General features: G+C 27.1%; 1 protein-coding gene across 2 annotated transcripts in view; it reads left to right on the top strand.

The window, feature by feature from the left end:
• The window catches only part of LOC100205184 (replication factor C subunit 4), a 34,420-nt gene that overhangs the window by 5,075 nt on the left and 13,021 nt on the right, over positions 1–16,324 (top strand). For both annotated transcript variants that reach the window (XM_065788148.1, XM_065788149.1), the window contains exons 4-9: positions 8,821–8,881; positions 9,681–9,739; positions 11,700–11,769; positions 12,044–12,117; positions 12,732–12,852; positions 15,229–15,273. In XM_065788148.1, the coding sequence (XP_065644220.1) occupies positions 8,821–8,881; positions 9,681–9,739; positions 11,700–11,769; positions 12,044–12,117; positions 12,732–12,852; positions 15,229–15,273 (430 nt within the window). The remainder of the gene's footprint in view (positions 1–8,820; positions 8,882–9,680; positions 9,740–11,699; positions 11,770–12,043; positions 12,118–12,731; positions 12,853–15,228; positions 15,274–16,324) is intronic.

Raw genomic sequence — 16,324 nt, 5'->3', positions numbered from 1 at the left:
TTGTTTAGGTTTAATTCCTTTTTTTTTCTTTAATCAAACTCCTTTTATAAAATCTAAACTCCATCGTAAAAAAGCAGGAATGCTCCGCGGAATGGGTTTTTTTGGGTAAAAGAAATTGACTAATGGAAAAATGAAAACAGAAGAAAATAAATTTTTTTTTACATTTTGCAATTGTTTATACTTTTTTTTCAAAAAATAAATTTCAGATAAATAAAAATAGTTTATTACACTAGTATCTATCCCAAACCAATAGGTTTTTTTTAAAATCGTTTTGTAAGCGTTTTTCCAAAATAAACAAATTTAGCAACTTTAAGTTTATAATAAATGTAAATAAGTTTACAATGATTATTTCGTATTCTTACATACATACATGCATCTTAATACTAGTTTTAAATAAGAAAAATAAAGTTTAAGGCATTTTCCCTTCTTACTTTTATTATTTGAGTTTGAATTCAATCATGAGCGCGTTGAGAGTGAGAATCAAGGTAGTAAGCCCCACCACCCACCCCACCCCACGCACACCTCTTGGGGATAAGCTATATATTTTTCAAAGGCGAGTAATAAGATATTTGTTTATAACCTCAATATAATATTGTGCAAAACTTAGTAACTAGACTATGTCCTATTGTGTAAAGGTTATTGATTTATCTTAACTATAACAAAGTCTAAATTTCAATTAACTTTTTAATTATTTTTTAGCTCTCAGACCCTCCCTTGCTGCAAGAGCTGAACCAGCGTATTTTTTGTTGGAGAGATAACTTCCATACATGGAACTCCAAACATTTATTTGTTTATACTTACGTCAATTAAAGAGGCTTTGCAAAAAATTGCGATGATTAAATTACTATGTAATAAAATTGCGATGGTCAAATTACTAAAAGACATTACTTTTTAAAATGGAAAAGTAACATACTCAATTCATGTGAGAAAAAGTTCAACAATAAGAGATATATTTTTCGAAAAATAAAATACCAAGAAATAAATATCATGTTTTATAAAGTGAATTGGGATGAAATATTTGATAAAATAAATACAAACCAATGTTATGAATACTTTTTAAAAATTTATGAAAAAGCTTGCAAACAATATATTCCTCACCACTTCAAATCCACTAGTTCTATCCAAAATCCATGCATCAACATAAAAATTAAGAATCTAATTAGAAAAAAACGTAATCTATGGTGCAGAGTGCGTGCTACAAACTTCAAAAATACAAACCTAAATAATGAATACAAACTAGTTAATAAAATGATTAAAAAACAAAATAAAAAATCTACTCTTGATCATGCAATAAACTTAGTAAAACATAACCCAAAACTCTTCTATGCATATGCACAAAGAAAAAATCAAACGCATAGAAAACTACTAGCACTTAAAACTAGTGACAATAAAATAATAACTGATAAAAAAGTCATTGCTAATCTGCTAAATTGTAGTTTCCAATCAGTATTTGCCAAAGAAAATCAAGATCTACCACATTCTATCAACAAAACAATGCAATTATTTGAATGTGACTGGGACCAAGAACTAAAAGAAGATATTGTACATAATTATTTATTAGAACTTAATGAAAACAAGTCACTTGGTTGTGATAGCATTAGTGTCTATGTGCTAAAGCATTGTGCAGAAGGATTATTCAAACCTTTGTCATTAATACTCAAGAAAGCGATTCATTCAGGAGAGATGCCAGAATTATGGAAATCTGCAAACATTACACCACTTTTTAAAAAAGGAGACAAAGAAGATCCGCTCAACTACAGTGAATTATAAATTTAAGTAAGATACTTACTTGACCAGAATAAATAGATTAAAGCAACTGAGAAGTGCTATTTCAATCATACATTTCTTTGTAAACAGATTCAATCCTATAAACATTTAATTATATCCTTATTTTATTACAAACAGTTATAAAAAAAATATTACCACAAAATAAGGTAGACTGTATCGAGGATCTTTCTCTCACATCTAGACTTGAAATTTAAAAAGAATTTCGTGCAAGTTATTAGATTGTATTGCAACCTTACACCTGTGAATCTATCTAACATAAAAAATCTGATCCAAAAATAAAAAATCTATTATTAAGTCATCATTTAGTAAAATCTTTACTTTTTGGCTTTATTTTGACTGCCAATTTTATGAGTTCAAGCTTAATGCCTTATTAAGACTATATTTATTGAGCAACACTTTTATTTCTCATATATTTACACGTCAAAAATTGTATACAAATATGTGTATCAAAATTTATAAAATATATATAATTTTTAACATATATTTATATAATTTATAACATATAATATACACAAATACGTGTATCAAAAATTATATACAAATATGAATAAATCGTATACCTGCTGTAACAAATGTATCCAAGTCTTCGATATCACTTGAACTACCTTGAAAGAATTATTAGACAAGTTTGAATTTTTGTTTTGTTTTAAACAGAAAACAGAAAAAGTGAAAAACAACAATTTTATATTTAGAGTATAAGTAGAGTGCTCAATGTTCTTAAAAGAACAGAGCAATTATAAATTAGTAGAAAATCACTTAACAAAAATTTATCTCATTGATAAATTTTTGTTAAGTGATTATCAAATTAACCGCTGTGTTTCATCAATAAAGACTCATCAGAAATGATGATTTTATGATGAATCTTTATTTATGAAACACAGTGTTAAATGAGATAAATTTTTGTTAAGTGATTTTCTACTAATTTATAATTGCTCTGTTCTTTTAAGAACATTGAGCACTCTACTTGTAGAATACATTTTAAAATTTTTAAAATATATATAAATATATATATAAATATATATAAAATATATATAAATATATATATATATATATATATATATATATATTTATATATATATATATATATATATATATATATATATATTTATATATATATATATATATATATATATATATATATATATATATATATATGTATATATATATGTATAAAATATTTTATATATGTATAAAATATTTTATATATGTATAAAATATTTTAAGTATGTATATAATATTTTATTTAGTATTTAATGGCGATTGAACAAATTTATTGCCGGATTACGAACAAACAAATTCTTAAAAAACAAAAAACTTATAAGGCTTTAACGTGCGTTCCCGGAGTTGCAATAACGAACAACAAGTTGCAATAACGAACAAAATTGTTACAAAAACGAACATAGGCCGCGTCAGGTTGCATTAGCGAACAAAAATGTTTGGTAATGCAAATTTTGCGTTGCTATACCGAATATCCATATGATCATCATCATCATCATCATCATCATCATCATCATCATCATCATCATCATCATCATCATCATCATCATCATCATCATCATCATCATCATCATCATCATTAGTAACATCATCATCACCATTAGGCTTTATCCTTCCTCTTTTATGCGGTTTCTCTAATATAAACAGTTGCTTTATTAAACTGTAATCAGTTTTTCATCTTTTTTATAAAAGCATTTTTCTTAAGAACATTTGTCCTTTTATTATTGCAAGAAGCAATTGTAAAAAGGTCCTGTCTGATATTAAGCTCTGTTATTCTCAGTTTACTAAATCTCATATCTTATCTCAAATGCTAGATTCTAGAGACTTTTGAAAAGTCTTTAACAGTATCATTAACTAAAGTAAGTCTACCATTTAATCTCTAATTCACAGGTCTAATCTTTTTACTTCTCCCAAGAATAATGCAGAGTTATTTGGAAAGAACTTTTCACTAACTTGAGTCCTAAATCTAATGGCCATATTCTTCCTATCACACCAGTTAAACAGATTAACCCATTGTTAAACATCAAACCACTCTGGCTTCCAATGATAAAGTTATTCTTGAAGGCAGTTTTTTTTTTGCACACCAAAATTTTATAACTCTTACCCATCTTTATGTTTTCCTTTTATATGCAACCTACACTTGTCTTCTAGCTTTTTAACCCTATCCTCTCTTTATTTTAAACGAACTCATAACTTAATAGTAGTTGCTTGCAACCTTGTTGGAAGTAAATTAGAGTTTATGATTTTTTTTTCCTGCTTGATAGAAAAAGACATCTGTGGTTTTAATTTTGTTGGATATGTCATACTCCGCACATGACTACATCAATTTTTTCTGCTCTAGAAATGCTGAAATTTAAACTTAGTGAAATTGGTTACTGAAAAAAAAAAGTTTCAAAAACTATAAAATTTAATTTTTTTTAAATTTTGATGTACTGTTCAAATGTTAGCATGTGACACAGCGGAATGTTAGTATTTGACACAGCGGAATATAATAAAATACGGTGTCATAGAGTGTAATAAAGAAAATAAAATATTTCACGGTAAAGTTTGACAGGAAAAAGTGGACAGCATAATGGAACTTGAATAAAAAACCTGCTGAATAAATAATAATACTATTTGTAAATACAAGATGAACTAAGAGAACAAATGTCGTTACGAGAAAGAATTAAATGAATGGATCAACTCTGGCATACTTGTGCCATATCAGGGACAAACCTAGACCTGTTTGGGCGCACAAAAAAAAGCGCACAAAAATTTGCAATATAATATATGTAATGTAAATATTGATAAAAAATTGTTTAAAGTATTTAAAGATTTCATTACTATTAGGGGGGGGGAGGGTCCAAAATTCTATATTTTTTGTTTAACCAATTATTCTTAACTAATTTTTTTAGAAAAGCTCAATAAACAATTCAATTTTTGCTATTTTTTTTTTTTTTGCTTGAATTCTACTTCAATTTTTAAAATTTTAAAAGTATTAAAAAAACTTTAAAACTAGAAACCTTTGCAGCGTGTAAAGTTATGCAACTTTATGTCAAAATTTATGCAATTTAAATTCTGATTGGATAACTTTGACTTAAAATGAATGAAAGTTGCATTTAAACAAAAATAAAAATATCTAGAGTAAAAATATGTTTTAGCTAGGAAATACTTTGCTATACAGCCCATTTGCTTGCGAATCAGATGTCAATAAATATATTGAAAACAGAAAGATATATTAAATGTCAAAAAACGATTGATGAATGGAATGTTTATTTTAGTAATAATCAAAAAATAGTAAATCATTGCAGCAAAGATCCAATTTATTTAAAATAATAATTATTGATAAAAATACAAAAAAATGTTGTCTTATGTCTACAGAAGAATAAGCTAATAATTTAGAGTTGTTACTTAACTTGTTCTCACAACAGTCCACAATAACCTACTTTTTTTTTTAGTTGTTAAGGTGCTCCAAGAAGGACTAAGTGTCTTATCACAAAGCACTCTGGAAGAACAATTTAACTAGGAAGTTTACACATCCTTCCATACATGTCGCTTATCTGGTCTGTGCCAACATTGAACCTCAGACCTCTTGATTCTGAGAAAGAACTCAAATCACTGCAACATGGTTGCAATGAAGTTATTTCACATTTTCACTAGTAATTGTTACAAATTGTTTCTTATATGGAGTAATTTTATGTATAATGCCTATATTTTTTTGTCAATCATTGTCACGGCACCGGTTTTAACTAGGGGATAAAAAGAGGGGGGGGTAAAGAAGTAAAAACACCCCTTCAATGTTGCCAAAAAAATAGTAGTATCCCCAAAATAACTCTGGGTTCTTCACTGCATATAAAAAACTAGCATTGAGACCACCTAAAGTATTGATACCGCTTATATGTGTTATGCAAGAAAGCAAAGGCAAAAAGGTAGGTCCAGTGGGAGACTTCCCAGCTCTTAACAAATTTATAAATTTTCACACAGCAAATGAAGAGAACCTGCATTGTTAGAGATAAATAAAAAATGCAAAAACTTGTTATCTTAAAAAGCATACCTTAAAATTTATATTGATAAAAATCTTTATCCATATCAAAAGGTGATTATAAATGGGAAACGGTATTGTTTTACCAGAATGTATTTGGGCTCAATGTGGCTCCAAAAACAGTGACCACAATTCTTTGGCATGTACTCAATGTAAATTCAAAATTGAAGAAAGCATGTGATAACTACATTGATGATATATTTATTAATGAAAGTGTGGAAACTGCGAAAAGTGTAACAAAGCATCTGTTTAAATTTGGATTACAATGTTATCCTTGCAAGAACTTAAGATCTTGAACAAGAACTTGTTATAGGATTGAAAGTCGAAATAAATAAAAATGAGAAACTGATATGGAAATGTGACAATGTGGTACAATTTGAATTTTTTGATCCAGTCACACAAACTCAGCTATTCAGCCAGTTAGGTATACTTATTGGACACTACCCGGTAGCAAGAAGTTTGCATTTACAAGCTTCATATGTTAAACGTTTAGCTGGATATATTCCTTTAAGTGATTTTATTTCTGAAGGTTGTAAAGAAAAAGTGAAAAAGTTGCTTCACCATGTAAAAAAGAGGACTCGATTGGTAGGACACAGCTGGTACCAGTGAATGAACAAGCTGAGCTTTATTGTGATGCATCATCCATAGAACTTGGTGTAGTTGTTTATCTGCTTATTGGAGGAATAGTTATTAAAGGTGCAGCATGGCTATGGCCAGCGAGTGACACACCATATTAATATATGTGAACTTTATGTCCCACTTACTGGTATAGTTAAACGGAGTTTTGATGGGAGAATATTGGATGAAAACTTTGGGAATTTCTCAATTGTTAGTACAAAGACAGTTGTGATATTCAGATCATAGTACAATAAATATCCAGATCATAGACAAAACTCCCTATCGGTATAGTTAAATGCATACACAGGATCAAAAAAAGAACAGTCACCCACTTGCATTGTTTGATCGCTCTGGCAGCTTTGCTGTATAAAGAAACAATCATTCAACTGTACTGAAAATCCATCTCAGCTTTGACAACGTTTGGGTAAAACCAACTTAAGAAATAAAATGTGTCTAGCCATGAATGCCAGGTGTTGTACCGAAGCACAATACCTTGTCTTTCGAGGTGGAAACTGCGAATTGGGTATATCCATGTCACAGAGTTCAAATGAACCATTCAATTATGTTTTTTTATGACTTTCAGAAATCAAATGAGCCATTCAATGATGTTTTTCTATTGGCCAAAAGATAAAACTGGTAATGCTAAAGGAAGATAACAAATGTAAAGTAACAATGATGTCATTCAAGTTTGAAATAATTCTCAAGAACATAACAAACCGCAAGTAACACCCTCCAGATGATCTTATTAGAAGAACTGCATGATGTGCCTGAACAGCATGATGTGCCTGGAAATAGTATTTAGAATATGGGAAGCACAATAAAAAGAGGCAACCTTAGTAGATGCTTCTTTTGCAATGGATTGTATATATATTTATTCGCTCATCTTGAATCTTATAATTTACTTTCTGATCATCAATATGGATTTCAATCTTCTCGTTCTGCAGCTGATTTGCTAACAGTAATAACTGATAGGTTTTCAGATCATACATTAGATAGAGGTGGAGAATTTTTAATTATAGGTTGAGGCTATCGTTCTTAACATTTCTTAAGCTTTTGAAAAAGTTTAGCATGCTGGTCTTCTCCATAAGCTTTCTTCTTACAGTGTATTAGGTAACATCTATAAGTTTATTGAATTCTTCCTTTCCAATCGTAGTATAAAAGTTGTCCTTGATGGACAGCACTCTTCTTCATATCCTGTAACTTCAGGGGTTCCTCAAGGTTCTATCCATGGCCCTATACTCTTTTTAATTTACATTAACGATCTTCCAGATTTTCTAACATCTAAGGTGGCATTGTTTGCTGATGATACTACCACTTATTCTTGTCTTGATAAGAAGTTAACACTCTCTGATTATGTGGAGGGAACATTTGAGCTTGGAAAGGATCTCATTTCTGCTACAGCATTGGGCTTACAGTGGCTAGTGAACTTTAATTTAGATAAAACCCAATTTTTTTTAGCCAATTGTTACCGCAATAATTTAGATCTTCCTATATTTATGACAATTGTAAATAATTAAAACAATTGTCAAATCCATTGCAAAATTAGCATCTGTTTAGGTTGCTTAGGTTACATCTTTTTATCATGCTCAACACTTTTTATACTCCGGATTCTTTTCTTTATCTCTATAAATCTCAAATCTGTCCTTGTATGGAATACTGTTGCTAAATCTGAGGTGGATCTTCCAATGATGTCTTTTCTTTTTTAGACATGGTGCAAAAAGGTGTTGTAAACATAGTTGGACCTGCACTTGCAGCCAACCTCCAACCATTATCACATTGTCGTAATGTTGCTTCTCTTTCACTTTTCTATAATACTATAATGGGCACTGCTCTAAAGAGCTAGCGTCTCTTGTGCCATCTACTAAAATTCATTCTCTTGTTGCTTATCATTCAATTAAGTCTCATTCTTTTTCTGTGACTATTCCTAAGTGCTTCAAAAACTCTTATTTCTCTTGTTTTTTCCTCGAACATCAGTTCTTTGGAATTCGCTTCCTTCATCTTGCTTTCCTGATTCATATAATTTGCAATCTTTTAAGTCATCTGTCGATTGTTATCTTGTTCTATAAACTTCATCTTTTCTCTTCCAGTAGCTTCCAATTCTAATAGTGGTTGCTTGCACTCTTGTTGGAAGTGAAGTTATTGGAGAAAATATATATATATATATAGTACAATATTTCATACAATATTTTTTATTATATAGTACAATATTTCATACAAATTCTGTAACATTTCACTGTTTTCAATAAATTATTTAATTGTTTTTATTTATTGGACTATATTTTAATAAAATTTTTTTAAATAAAATATCTATTTCATCATATGATGAGGTTTTGTATCTAATTAATATAAATATAATTGATCATTGGTTTTGTGTATAAATTTTGATTTATTATTAGGCATGATTTATACAAAAGTAGAGTATTGGAATTGAATGCATCAGATGAACGCGGTATACAGGTCAATTGTTTTACATTGCGACACCAGTAGTTTTCATAATTATTTCCCAAGGGTTTGTACTATTAAACACTAAATGGTTTTAATCTTTTTGTTTTAAATAGTTATGACCTTTTAGTATATGGTTTATAGTTATGACCTTTTAGTATATGGTTACTTCTATATATTGGAGAAGTTGAAAGCTTAAAATATGTTGTAAAAATACACAGTTATGGATAAGATTATTTACTATGCTAATTACTATTTTATTTATTTCCAAATAAAATATCTAAATAAATCTTTAAATTTAATGACCTGAAAGTGGTACAAAGTTTTTATATGTTTTTATGTATGGTACAAAGTATTTATATATGACATTATATTATCGGACTTAATAGAATATTTTAAGATTACCTGTTAGGGACCACAACGTAATGAATAATGAAAAGTAATATTTTCTGAAGCTAGATGAATCAGATCATGATATATAAGGTTTATTTGTTTTTATATAGTATATATGTGTAAAAATACATAACTGTATAAAAAAAATGTTTTTGTTTCACACTAGTAAGATGTCTGAAGTGTAAATGTTTTTTGTTTCACATTAGTTATAAGTTTGAGATGTAAATTTTTTAGTTTGACACTAGTAATAAGTCGGATGTTATGCATGTGTAGAAATCGCAATAAGCAAAATTTGATTTACATGAGTCATAAATTTTTTATTTTGTCTAATTTTCATAACTAAATTCATTTTAGCATAGTTTGCGGCAAGGTTTAGTCAATAAAGATTTGTTTATAACAATTTGAAATTATTTTTATTTAGGTAATTCGAGAGAAAGTAAAAAATTTTGCCAGCCAGTCTGTTTCTTCTTTCAAAGTAGAGTAAGGACATTATTATATGTAGCTTTATATATCAAAGTCCTAATAAATCAACCAATTTATACTTAGTTTATATTTGATTTATAGTTAAATTGTATTTTGTGTGTGTATGTAACCACCAGTTTGCAATCATAGTTAAATGAAGAAATAGCAAATAATTGTAAAGCTATTTAAAGTTTCACAAATTACTATTCGCTATTTGTTTAATAAAAACACGATTTGCTTGTGTGTGTGTGTGTGTGTGTGTGTGTGTGTGTGTGTGTGTGTGTGTGTGTGTGTGTGTGTGTGTGTGTGTGTGTGTGTGTGTGTGTGTGTGTGTGTGTGTGTGTGATTTATTATCCACACACATTCAAGGAACGTGTGCGGATAATAAAAAAAACGTCTAAGCTAAAATTATAAAATTTTAGTTTAGATGGTTTTTCATTACTCCAAACACTTTTAATTTAATTGTCTGTACTTTTATTTTATACTGATATGACATTTGACTTTTTAATTATAGTTGAGAATAAATACATACTAATACATACATTCATACTGCATTAGGCACAACTAATGTTACTGGATTAAAACATTCATTAGGCACAACTAAAAAAAGCAGGACCAGATTTCTAAAAAAGCAATTTAATTTTTAATATAATATTTTTAGATTTTTATATATTAAAGTTCTATATAGAACATGCATACTAGTGTATGTTTGATTATTTCACTTAAAATTGTTTAAAATTATGTTTTTATAAATTATAAACTATATTTGATTTAACTCTAGAAAATTTCAATTTTGTAGCTTTTATATGATTTGCAAATTTAGCAAAAAATTTAAACTTCTAAAAAAACTGAGTATTAAAAAAACACATTTTTAAATTGCTTTTTTAAAAACACCTATTTTTCATATTGTAATAATGCATTTTCTAGAAATTAGAGTAGTATCTTTCACAGTTTGACTTTTAAAATTGAGGGTTGTGGGTCAAATATCTTTATCAGGTGACATTTTAACAGATAATCTTTTGTTATCAATCTGAATGGGTGCGTTAGTAGACTATTTATATTCACTATATGAGTATATTAACTTTTTCTTATAAAAATAAAAAGAGAATAATTATAAAAAAGATTTTTTTTAAAGTTTAGAAAGGAAAGGTTTATAAATTAATTGTAGGAAGTGTATATAAGGTTTTATAAGCTTTGTTATTTTTAGTATTAAAAACTAATTTTCAAGTTATAATTTTGTTAATATTAAAAAATTGGTTTATACATAAGCACACTTTTCACCCTAGAGCTCTCATTAGCATATTTATGTGAGAGCTCTGGAATATATTTTTATGTGAGAGGTCTGGAATTCTTTGAATTCTATTACTGTGATTGTAGATTTTAGATCTCTGATAAAATATCCTCAGTTATTAATTTAGATTTTGTTGTGGTTTTTAATTTAAAAAATTGAAAATTACAAAATCTTTTTTGTTTGTTTTTTTGTTTGATCTCTAAAAAAGTATACTTATTATTTGAATATATTATTATTTATATATATTATTTATAATAATTTTTCTTTGTTTTCTATTCTTAATCAACATCTTTTGAATTTTTTTTCAAAACACAATTTTCTTGTTTTAAAATGTAAAAATAAATGAAAATCTGTTGCACAATAAAACTGACTTTTACTATATTTGTAAGTAATGTATTGTGAAAATGTTTTGTGTTGTTTTTAATTTGAACTACCTCTGAATATCCTGTAATTTTTTTCCTCAAAGTTCTAATAATATTTTGAACTTCAGAGGTTATATAAATAATAGGAGTTTTGAAACTTCAAATTTTTTTTTCAATTTAACTTAATATATAGAAATTTTTTTTTTCAATTTAATATAATATATAGAAATTATTTTTTCTATTCAATTTAAAATACAGAAATTATTTTTATTCAGTTTAATATATAGAAATTATTTTTACTCAATAATTATTATTTTGTTCTTAGTGGTACACCTTGTCCTCCTTTCAAAGTTGTGATACTTGATGAAGCAGACTCAATGACAACAAGTGCTCAAGTAGTTTATCATTACTTTGCCTTAATTAACATTAAATAAAAAAACATTAAATTAAGAGTTCAAAACTACATTAATACATTAGATTAAGAAATAAAGATTATTATTTATTAAATCATTCAAAGAACATAAATTGAATTAAAACCTAATGAACCATAAAAAAATACAAATTTTTTCAAATCAAATATTAATATCTATTAATTTAACATCCTTATGTTTTTCTCTCATAACTTTATGTTTATCATTATCTTTATGTTTTTGTTCATCTCATACTTAGGCAGCATTAAGACGTACCATGGAGCGTCAAACAAAAACAACAAGATTTTGTCTAATCTGCAACTATGTCAGTAGGTAATGTTTTCCATTTTCGTTCTAATCTCAATTGGAACGTTATTTTTTATGTTATCTATAACTATCTGTAATGTTTAACATTTTTATTAAACAAGAATAAAAAAATCAATTTTATATTTTATATACATATAATCTTAATTATAGATAAAAGGTAATAATGAGTTATAGTTTATACAATTCAGATTTTTATTTTCCAAGTTTCCATTTTAAGATCCTAATTTCACTTTTAAACTAGTCATGTTTTTGGATGATTTTGAAAATGTTTGCATAATTACAGGGATTATCTTTTTCTGGATTTTTCCGGAATTTCAGAAATTTTTCTCAATTTTTAGTTTTCTCGGATATACAAAACGTTTACCAAAAATACAAGTTTAGATATATATTTTTGTTAAGAAATATATATTTTTTTAAGTTTTTTCGCTCTCAACTTTTAATTAAAGAGTTTTCCGATTTTTAAAATATGGTCTGCATGATCTTTGTAATTATTACTTTAAGTTATAAAAATTAATTTCAAGTGTTTTCCTTTAAAAACTTTAAAATGTTAAGGTTGTCAGAATCTTCATGTTCAAAAACTAAAATTTATCTTTAATCTATGTTTTGATGATTTTTCCTAGAATTATAGAACCAATTACATCACGCTGTGCAAAATTTCGTTTCAAAGAGTTATCATCAAATGCAATTTATGAACAATTAAAGTATATTTCACGTATGGAGGCAGTTGAAATTGAAGAAGAGGTTTATTACTTTATGTTCAATTTTATTAGATATTTAATTTCAGTGGTATATTGATATTAATTTGATTGATTTCATAACTAAATTATTTAAAATTTTATAACTAAATTTTCATTTAGTTTTCAACAGTTTTAATAACTAAATTATTTAAAATCAAAACATGATATATAAATGATATAGGAATGTCGATAATATCATGACATGATATTGTCGACATTCCTTTTTAAATCAATGGCAGCCCGTTCACAACCCATTCAAGTCCTTTTCTTTACATCTTCTTGGATTATCATTCACTACTGATCTTTCATGAAACCATAATTACAACCCATTACAAAATTAGCATTTGCTAAGTTTGCTTTTCATTATTATATGCAATTTATATATATAAATTTTACTCTACAGTAAAATTTATATATATAAATTAGTAAAAACACTTATCTAATTTTCTTTAACAATTTGTTTCGCCATCAGTAGGTTATTAGTTATTATTTTATAATTATTATTTTTCTTCGACAGCCTGTTTCTCCATCAGTAGGTTCATCAGGAAGAATGTCTAAACATCAAAAAAAATTCAAGTTATAGAAAAAATATTTCACAGAAAGTTGGGAATTAGTTTCATTAATCATTTAATAACTGTTGGTATTTTGCTACCAGGAAATTGCATCAACTCCATTAAAATTAAATAATTATTCATGAAAAAATTTCTTTAGAATTAGGATAATTTTAGCCTGGTCATTTGTTTTTATAATTTTTTAAAAGGTACTTATTTTCATGTCTGCATTTAGAAAATAATTCTGATTTTTTGTTAAGTAAATTTTCTTGGTCCAAATGAGTAATAATTTCAATTTTTTTTATAAACATAGTATACATTTTTTGGAAATGTTATTATAGGCAGGCGCAGTTTTTAGAATAGACCAGTTTAATTTAAAATTAATGTTTTTTTTTCTTTTAGTTGCCAAAGATATATTGTGATAGCATAGTCTCTTTTGAGTATTTTTTATGTTTAAAAGATTGTTGTGGTTAACATAATGTTTTTTTCATTTGCCCTCAGTTAAGCCAATGTATCATTTTTCAGGGATGTTTAGCGAGGAAAAATGTATTTGTAAATAATATTTTTTGATATGCATTTGCCATTAATAGGGCAGTTAATTTTTTGTTTGCAATTACAGTTTTCAGTATTTTTTTCTTTTAGAAATTCATTTTTATTAATCAATGCAAAATTATGACCTTTTATAATTTTTTCAACACTTTTTGTACAGCTATAGCTTACTTTAATAGTGTTTCTGTTAAAAATTTTGTGCAATTTATTAGAGGGAGGAAAATGTTTGTCAATTAATTTTAAAAATGCTTTTCTAATATTTAAAATTTTTGCTGTATGAAGAATTGAACTAAATTATATTTGTATTTCTATTTCGCATTTTGGCAATTTTTGTTTCAAATTTTAGCTCAAATTTTTTAAATCCACTTCTTAGTTAATTAAAAATTAAACAAAGTAAATAATATTATTCAAAAAAAAATCGTATTTGCAACAGTGGAAAAATACCACTGTTGTTATAAATTGGGTTTTTAAAATTACTAATAAAAATGAATGCACATTCATACAATTTGATATTAATGATTTTTACCCCTCAATTACAGCAGAAATTTTAGATAAAAGAATAGAATTTGGAAAAATTGCAGAAAATTGAATGGAGAAAACTTCTATTTTAATAACAAGAGGTGGAAGAAAAAAACCATGCACAAATCCTTTGATGTAACAATGGGAAGTTACGACAGGGCAGAAATTTTCCAATTTATAGGCTTATATATTTTAAATTCCCTTGCTAAAATAGTTCCTTTTAATCAATTAGGCTTTTATCGCAATGATGGTTTAATAATAACGCAAAATAAATCAGGGCCTCAACTTGACATAATCAGACAAAATATAAAAAACATTGGCTTCCAAATTAAAATAAACATTAATTTAAAAATTGTGAATTTCCTGAATGTCACATTTAACTTCTCGGAAAATTCTTATAGGCCTTATAAAAATTCACTGATCATGGTGGCGGCATGGTTACTGCTCAAACGGTTGTTATTTCCTTTTTATTGGTCTTCCCAACAAAATTTATTCTTTGCTTAATTGTCATTTTTTGAAGTTACTATAAAGACACCCTTTGCTCACTTGTCATTTTTTCAACTTAAGACACTGGTTTATAGACTGCAAAACAAAATTACAAAACCTTTTTTTTCACCAAAGTTCAAATTCAAAAGAATTCAAGATTTTGTTATATAACTTATATTTTTTTTCATAGCTTAAGATGTCTTTTCACAAATTTATTTTACTTTTTCAGTTATTTCAATATTTTATGCGTTTTAAATAGTCATGATATTGTTTAGGCTTTGGAACAGCTAATTGAATCTTCAGATGGAGATATGCGAAAGGTAAGAATTGTAAGTGAAATAGACATTAAAAAAAAAAAAAAAAAAAAAATGAAGGTACATAAAGTTGAAAAGTTTTAGCATAATCTCATTGACTCATATCCTCAAGAACAGATATATAATCTAGCTTGACTAATTTTCCTAATATGTGAAGTTCTTGGTATGTTGGAATTGACTCAAGGTTAGTTCCCAAAAATCCAAATCCAAGAATGTAAACCCACCTAAAAATAGTTCAGTCTCAAATTTTTTATTTATTATTTTTTCATTCATAAATTAAGTTCCAACTAATATTCCAATTAATAGTTATTAATATTTCAATTAATAATAAAAATTAATACTCAAGATGCTGTTAACAATTCAACGATGAATGCAGAAATCACTTAAATAAAAAAAAAGTGAAAATTGTTTTTTATAAAAAGAAAAGCTAAGAAAAGCAAAACTTGTATATATTGCATGACCAGTCTTGCCATGCACTTACAACATTTCAAGCATGTGCTATGTTTTTACCTGTCTTAACAGCTGCTATTGTCAGTCTTTTTTTTGTTGATTTTTTCTCAATGTGTTCCAAGTTAGTTTTTAATGTTTTGTGTTCTATGTTCAATGTCTGTGAGTTCCACAAGTAGTGAGAGTGATAATGAAATTAGAAGAAGAGGAGTAATGAAGAAAAACATATCTAATTAGAACCCCTAAATTTGAGTCAATTTAAATTAAAAGACAAACAAGACATTTTCTTACAACTGACTGAAAAACACGCTATTAAGCACCATATGCTTTGTTCTACTATATAGAGGAGGAAAAAAAAAGGTATGCAAGAAAGCCTTTGTTTCATTCTACAGCATTACTGAGGGCAGGGTTTGAAGGCTTACAGAACTCCTAATAAATGGTAAATCACCTAAAGATAAACAATGCTTATGTGTTTTAGAATTTTGTTTTAAAATATATGAGCTTGTCTCCTCATTCCCCACCAAGATTATCCACTGAAGTACAAAAGATATCAGTTTTTTTCATGTCCAATTCATAATAAAAATGCATTCCTTGTTAAAAAAAAGTACCC

Source organism: Hydra vulgaris, chromosome 01, assembly GCF_038396675.1.
Source record: "Hydra vulgaris chromosome 01, alternate assembly HydraT2T_AEP".
In the NCBI taxonomy this organism is placed as follows: Eukaryota; Metazoa; Cnidaria; class Hydrozoa; order Anthoathecata; family Hydridae; genus Hydra; species Hydra vulgaris.
The sequence above is the reverse complement of the archived record's forward strand: the minus strand, read 5'-3'. Positions and strand labels throughout refer to the sequence as shown.